The sequence below is a fragment of the Protomyctophum bolini genome (genome assembly GCF_963924005.1).
Source record: "Protomyctophum bolini genome assembly, chromosome: 12".
Taxonomy (NCBI): domain Eukaryota; kingdom Metazoa; phylum Chordata; class Actinopteri; order Myctophiformes; family Myctophidae; genus Protomyctophum; species Protomyctophum bolini.
In genome coordinates, this window is record NC_137873.1 from 24,241,543 (window position 1) to 24,249,042 (window position 7,500).

A 7,500-nucleotide genomic window follows, 5' to 3' on the forward strand; every position below is an offset into this window, starting at 1 on the left:
TAGGTTTGGGTTAGGTTTAAAAAGGGCAAAGAATAAATACAAATAGGTCCTCACAACCAAGTATAGTAATATAAATGTGTGTGTGTGTGTGTGTGTGTGTGTGTGTGTGTGGGTGTGGGTGTGTGTGTGTGTGTGTGTGTGTGTGTGTGTGTGTGTGTGTGTGTGTGTGTGTGTGTAGCTTTGTGAAGTACAGTGAGCAGTACTACAATCATGATCCCATCATGGCAGGCTGCCTTCCCAGCAACCCCTGGATCTCTGATGACACACACTATTGGACCATGAACGCACTCATGTGAGCGCACGCACACACAAACGCACGATCAGCGCGTCGCTCTTATAGATCTGCTATTTTAAAAACATTTCTAACATTTTGAAAACTTTTTGCACTGCAAATTTTGAATACCAGACTTTCACTTGGAACAATGTATGTCTACCTTACAGAAGTAATACTTTTACTTAAGAAAACAAATACGAATACTTCCAAAACTGCTTTACATCTGCATTGTCCTATGTCTGGGTGTGTTTTCATTTGTGCGTGCGTGCGTGCGTGCGTGTGTGCGTGCGCAGGGTGAGCTTGCCTACCAGACTGAGGGTGGAGAGCTGGAAGTTCAGCTTCATGACGCTTCTCAACGACGCCATAGGAAAACAGGAGTTCATGACCTACCTGGAGAAAGAGTTCAGCGGTGAGTACCGGTATTTATCTCTTACTGTACATGCAATTGATAAGTAAGTGATGCCCAGGTGTAAGGAGGAAACATAAGAAGCAGGGAAGTATTTCATACTCTGATTACCTCTCCAATCAGCACCCTGCAAAACAGCTAGGACCATAGGGGGGGCCGTCTGGTCCAATTGGGGGGGCCAATTGTAAAATACTTTTAACATTGAGAGCGTTAAAATGGAACAAAATGGAGCTGTAAGGGCCCATCTGGTTCCATTTGTACACTCCGTTACAAACCCGTTGTGGGGTAGGGTTTGTTATGAGTATATGAGTATAGGGCCATATGAAAAGTAGAGGGCGGACGTCCTCCACCAATTCATTTAAATGAAAGTTACTCACCTACAGTAGGTCCTAGCGCATGCTCCCCCGGAAGTCCACTCTCCTTCCGGTACGGAAGATTTGGGCACCGAAGCATGCACACTATAGGGTTTCAGACTATAGAAGTAGTTTGTGCAGTATAGCATCTTTTATGCGCTAAGCTTGCAAAGTTGTGTCTTATTATTATTATTATTATTATTATTATCTGTCTTCTGCTCCTGTTTTGATTGGTTAGGGGAGAACCTGCATTTCTGGATGGCCTGTGAAGATGTCCGACATGGACAGTCTTCCTCAATTGTACAGAAGGTGGAAGACATCTACGCGTAAGTTTAAGTGCCTCTGACGCAAGATAGGGCCCTTTGGGCTCCATCTTGCATCCTTTTTCCTTCATTTGGGGATTTAGTCCTGCACCTAAATTCTTAAAACACCTCCACTAACCGTTACATTATGCATACTCTACTTACACAAGTACACATTCGCTGACATAGTGTGTGTGTGTGTGTGTGTGTGTGTGTGTGTGTGTGTGTGTGTGTGTGTGTGTGTGTGCGTGCGGGCGTGTGTGCGTGCGTGTGCTACAGGCAGTTCCTGGTTGCGGGTGCCACTCGCTGGGTGAACATAGACAGTAAGACCATGTCTAAAACCCTGGAGGGCATCCGGCAGCCGCATCGCTTCGTCATGGACGACGCGCAGATGCACATCTACTTCCTCATGAAGAAGGTCAGAACTGTGTGGCTCGCCAGCTTACACTCCTCAACCTTTTTCCCGACACACTTACATTATTATTATTATTATTATTATTACACACTGGTACTGGTCGGTACTCTGTGTCGACTGATGCACAAGTTATAGGTCTATATCAGAATCGGTATAGGGAAGGAGAAAATGTTATCGGCACATCTCTAACCCCAGTTTGATATGCATTAGACCCTTTCTACATTCTCTCCTCACATCACTGGTGGTCACCGGACCTCAGGTTGAGAACCATTGGCATAGAGTGAAGTAATTATTTAGATAACCTGATAGGATAGCTAAATAAGACATTGGTATGACCGTTGAAAATGTTTAAAGGATATAGCCTCAGTTTGCTCGACAGTGTGACATACCAGACACCACTGACATCAGTGTGTGTGTGTGTGTGTGTGTGTGTGTGTGTGTGTGTGTTTGTGTGTGTCTCTCCAGGACTCCTATCCCAGGTATTTGAAGTCAGACCTATACAAGAACATGCTGGAAAAAGCCATCGTCCCCCAGGAGACAAAGAAAAGGTGAAAATATACCTTCATAACCTCCATTCTGTACAATAAGCAAGGTATAAGTTGAATCATCCTGTCAGGGTTTATTTCTCAACAACGACCGGCGCACTGTCAATTATCCCGCTTATTACACGGCTACTTAGTAAATTAATTAATAAATTGACCCAAAAGTTATAACAAAAATAGCCTGTCCTTGCTTGCGGTAATGAAAGTATTCTATTCATTAATGCTAGGTGCGTCCAGAGCAACACGGTCGTCTCGAAAAACAACAAGGAGTGATCAATTACAATCAATACAGTCTATCTCACTTCAAATATTCGTTTAGTTGTAAATGACATGCGCGTTTACATGGCTGCCGTGTTGGATACAGCATCAAATCAAGCAGTGCAGCAGGTGCTACGAGCCTTTGATTAGACAGCGGTAACCAGAAATAACACACGGCTGAATTCAGTGATTGACCAATCAGAATCAAGCATTCAACCAAGCCGTGTAATAATACACTATATCATCATTGAACCTTTTTCGCTCCTATTCAACTCTCAGTCATTCAACAAGTCTTTTACGTCTCTCTCCATCTTTCACTGTCCCTTTCCCTATATCTCAGTGTGTTTCCTTTCATGAGACGCCAGCGTCATGCCAGTCCCTCTCCTGCCCAGGCAGCTGCCCAGGTTGCCGAGGAGGACGGCCAGGCCTCCCAGGTGTGACCAGGTCTGCCAGATGTGACCAGGTGTGACCATCCCTTTTCAAACCAGTGGTTCTCAAACACTTTATGTCAAGGACCCCAAATGGATATGCAATTTTCAGCAGACCAGCCCCCCCCCCCCCCCCATCGGAAATTGTGCCAGCGACCAAGGGAAGATTTATGTTCACTCTTTTTCAAATTTTTACCTCCACAGCGCTCTCTACTCTCGTCTCCTCTGCTCTCTCCGTCTCTCTCAGTCATTGATCAAAGACTGCTCACTTACGTCAGCAGTGATGTAAAAATAGAAGCTTCATTTGTAGTCACATAAATGACAGTCATGGGACAAAGCATACGAAAATTATAGGCCTTGGTTTAGATGTTAAAGGAGAAGACAAATGGAGGTCAGTGGTCAGAAAATATGCAATTAAACTAAAGTAAATCATATACTTTTAAGTAAGTAGGATACTGACTAGATACTGATGCACAATTAAGTCATGGGACTTAACTTAACTTTACCATAACACACATGTTTAACAATGGACAGGGTGTGAGGATTTCTTTTACATAGAACTTTATCTTAGAAAACGGTTATTAAACCATATAATACTCAGTTACACAGCTATAGAAACAAACCTGTTGAAGACCCCTGCTATAGGTTACACAGCTATAGAGCGCCCAAGTCCTGACGTCACTCGGTCTTGCCTGGTTCACGGAAGTAATTTCTCTATGGAGAATAACATGGGGTCAGCTTAAAATCGTTTCAAATAAGCATTGTGGTCCAAAAATAAACAGTCAGGGAGGTGTCTCTGTATCGCTTGCGACAGTCAGTCACTATATGATACAGTCTGTTTCTAGCGAAAATGTAACTAATTCAGTAGCAGTAACAATAGCGTTTTCTCTCAGTCAGTTTATTCTTCATATCCATATGAGTGAAACGGCCGGGATGACATGTTTATTTTTCAAATACAGGTCTTATATGAGGCGATCTAAAATCCCCCTATGGGGATTACAATGCAAAAATAAAGTACATGAACCTGTAGATTTGCGCCCTCTACCGATATATTGACGTCAGACCTCTATCTCTCTATTAGAGAGCCTTTACCACCACTGTACAAGTGAAGTGCTGCGCACCCACCACCGTACAAAGAATGTGAGCCTTGTCACTGGCACTGATCCAAAAGAAAAGTCTTCCTACTCATTATTCCTAGTCTCTGACCTCATTCCACTGCCCTTTTTACTTGTATTCTTCCTACAATAAACTGTACATAAAATATGCACCTGTTTCTTCTTCCTCTTTTAATGGTGTCCCTAGTTTTAGGCATGTTATTAGCCAAAACTGAAATAAAAACAAAAAATTATGTTTATTATTATTTGTTTTGTTTTACTTACTTTCAAAATAGCGCTATGGAGATGACTAAGTAAAAACCTATATTCCTATATTCAGTCAATATTCAAGCTTTTAAAAGGGGCAATGCACGATAATAATGGGTCCTAGTCTATTGAAGTGCGACAGCACCAGCTACATGCTGAACACTGCCTGACATACAGCTGCGGGACAAAAGGGCCCTGTCAATTTGACTAATGGAGGTAGGTTTTATGTGGGGGAAGTCACGCACGCACACACACAGATCCAGATCTGCATGTAGGAACACTCTAAGGGAGCACTTTCTACAGTTCTGAGGATTAGAGTAATCCGCTTCTCTGCCTCTCGCCATCCTCTGCGTTGTATAATTTATTATTATTATGTGTTTCTGAGAAGGAAAAGCATGAAAGTTCATGCAATATCAATAACATAACTTAAAGGCATTCCTTTTCATAATTCTGTTTATTTAATTTTTTGGTACATTCAATTTAGATTTGAGATTTTCTCTAAATAGCTTTTTACAGTACATGGAATATAGTGACGTTCTCTATCAAAAGCCCTACAGATCACAGTGGCTTTTTACTGTGGAGCGCTTATCACAATATCATGGATTTCAATGTTCACTCTCACATACAGGCACAGACACACGCTCAAACAGAATAAAAATAATATCAAAGTAAGAACAGAAAGTCTCCTGCAATGTCGCTGTGCATAATAATAAGATCATCGTTTGAATCTGTGCAAAATCACAATAACAAATCTAAACAATCTGAATGTAAGGGAAAGACGGCTCAGCCGATACCAGACAGTAGTAATCCCTCCACTATGAGTCTTAAACAATTTAAAATATTTAAATTAAATAAATCAAAAGTATAAAAGAAAGTGTACAGTACAGTAGTTTTACTGGCCCAGTAGAGCAGTGGTTCTCAACCTGTGGGTCCCCAAAGAGGACCCAAGATGACCTAATGCCTAAAGAAAATGAAAGAAAGAAAAGACCATAGTACAGGTAATCAACACACTATACTCTGTTGAAACATTGGCTAAATTGTCAAATAATACAGTATAAAAACTGTGAAAATAGACGATCTACAAGCTCAGAACGACTCACATTGCGAGGCGTTGTGAGCTTGTAGATCGTCTATTTTCACAATATTTATTGTGGAACCGAGTCAAACTAAATTGAGTGTCTCAAGTTCTCAACACCTTTCCAAGTGCTTGCGAGGGTGGTAGGGGGGTCCCCAGTTCCAATATGAGTATTCTGGTGGGGGTCACGGCCTGAAAAGGTTGAGAAGCACTGCAATAACACAAACACAAATAGATACACAGACATACACATGCTGAAATACACAGAAAAGGAACTGAGGCACGGTACACAAAGATCTTAATATACATTCTTTAAGTGTTCATCTATTCTATAGTCTAACTACAGTACACAACGTCATGGTGTCTTTGCTTCAGCCGTCAAAAGTGCTTCAGAGAACATCTCGGTTAAACAAGAATCTTTAAAGGTAAGAAGAGAGAAGGCAAAACAGAACAGAATGCGGACATTTCACCCAAGTTGGGGTCACTCGTTTTAACCAGTGGTGGAAAGTAAGTAATTAGTTACATTTACTCAAATACTTTTACCAGTTTGATTCCACTACATCTCACAGCAAATACAAATACTGTACTGTAAGTTTCCACCACTGGTTTGTATCGCTGCTGCGAATCAAGTCCCCAACATGGTGTGATGACGACTTTTGGCAAAAAACCTACAGAACAATACCTTACCACACATCTCACCCTCAGTTTAGAGATGAGTTTAGCAGGAGGGGGGGGGGGGGGGAATCACGCACGGCTCAAATAGTTCAAATATTTGAACCCGTTTTCAAGGTTTCAGGTCGACAAACACAGGTAGGGCAACAAGAATAAGAAATCTATAAATAGAGTCATGTAAGTCACTGGACTCTCGATGTGACACACTCGATAAAAATATGTAAAACTTTCTTTTACAGTTCGGCATTCGTAGAAATATTTATAACATTCATACATGTTCTAGTAACAATATGTACATCTATAGAGTTGGTGGGGGGGGGCTGGGTGGTCGGTTGGTGGGTATAAGCTCCCCCCCCCCCCCTCCAAAAAAAGGAAAAAGAACAACTCGTCTGGTGTCACTATGAGGTCAAAGGTCGAGTGGTCTAAGTAGTGCTGTACACATGAGTTGCCATGGAAGGTAGCATTTAGGTATCAGGGTTGCATTTCATTAGTGGGGTTGCATGAGTAGCAGGGTTTCATTTAGGTTGCAGGGTTTCATTTCATTAGTGGGGTTGCATGAGTAGCAGGGTTTCATTTAGGTTGCAGGGTTTCATTTCATTAGTGGGGTTGCATGAGTAGCAGGGTTTCATTTAGGTTGCAGGGCTTCATTTCATTAGTGGGGTTGCATGAGTAGCAGGGTTTCATTTAGGTTGCAGGGTTTCATTTCATTAGTGGGGTTGCATGAGTAGCAGGGTTTCATTTAGGTATCAGGGTTGCATTTCATTAGTGGGGTTGCATGAGTAGCAGGGTTTCATTTGGGTAGCAGGGTTGCATTTGGGTAGCAGGGCTGCATTGCATATAGGTAATAGGGTTGCATTTAGGTAGCAGGACTGCATTATTATAGGCATGGGGTTGCATTTTAGAGTAGCAGAGTTGCATTTCAGTATCAGCGTTACATTTGGTTAGCAGGGTTACATTTCAATAGCAGGGTTGCCATATGGTTAGCAGGGTTGCATTTTAGTAGGGTTGTATTTGGTTAGCAGGGAGCTGCATTTGGTGATAGCAGGGTTTTAGCTGAATGCGAACGAAAATAAAAGCCAGGCTACATTATTCATTAAAAAATATATGCCACACTGTGAGCTTGCACATCTGCTATTTTTAAATTAATCATTTGTGGAATCAGCATCAGGTTGTGAAGAGGCATGTCATGTGCATTGATTGAAATGTCATGTTGCCTGCCCTGCTACAGTATGTGACAGTGTAGAGCTCTGCTATTTGACAGTGTAGAGCTCTGCTATGTGACAGTGTAGAGCTCTGCTATGTGACAGTGTAGAGCTCTGCTATGTGACAGTGTAGAGCTCTGCTATTTGACAGTGTAGAGCTCATCCTGCTATGTGACAGTGTAGAGCTCTGCTATGTGACAGTGTAGAGCTCT

At 42.1% G+C, this 7,500-nt stretch overlaps 1 protein-coding gene across 1 annotated transcript in view; it reads left to right on the forward strand.

Moving 5' to 3' along the window:
* rgs11 (regulator of G protein signaling 11) overlaps positions 1–3,020 on the forward strand; it is a gene marked incomplete at its 5' end in the record, with an annotated part of 10,859 nt that extends 7,839 nt beyond the window's left edge. The window contains 6 exons of the mRNA XM_080778479.1: positions 179–292; positions 568–683; positions 1,272–1,359; positions 1,615–1,753; positions 2,216–2,298; positions 2,891–3,020. Of these exons, the coding sequence (XP_080634605.1) occupies positions 179–292; positions 568–683; positions 1,272–1,359; positions 1,615–1,753; positions 2,216–2,298; positions 2,891–2,990 (640 nt within the window). The 3' untranslated portion in view covers positions 2,991–3,020. The remainder of the gene's footprint in view (positions 1–178; positions 293–567; positions 684–1,271; positions 1,360–1,614; positions 1,754–2,215; positions 2,299–2,890) is intronic.
* Between the last annotated feature and the right edge of the window lie 4,480 nt (positions 3,021–7,500).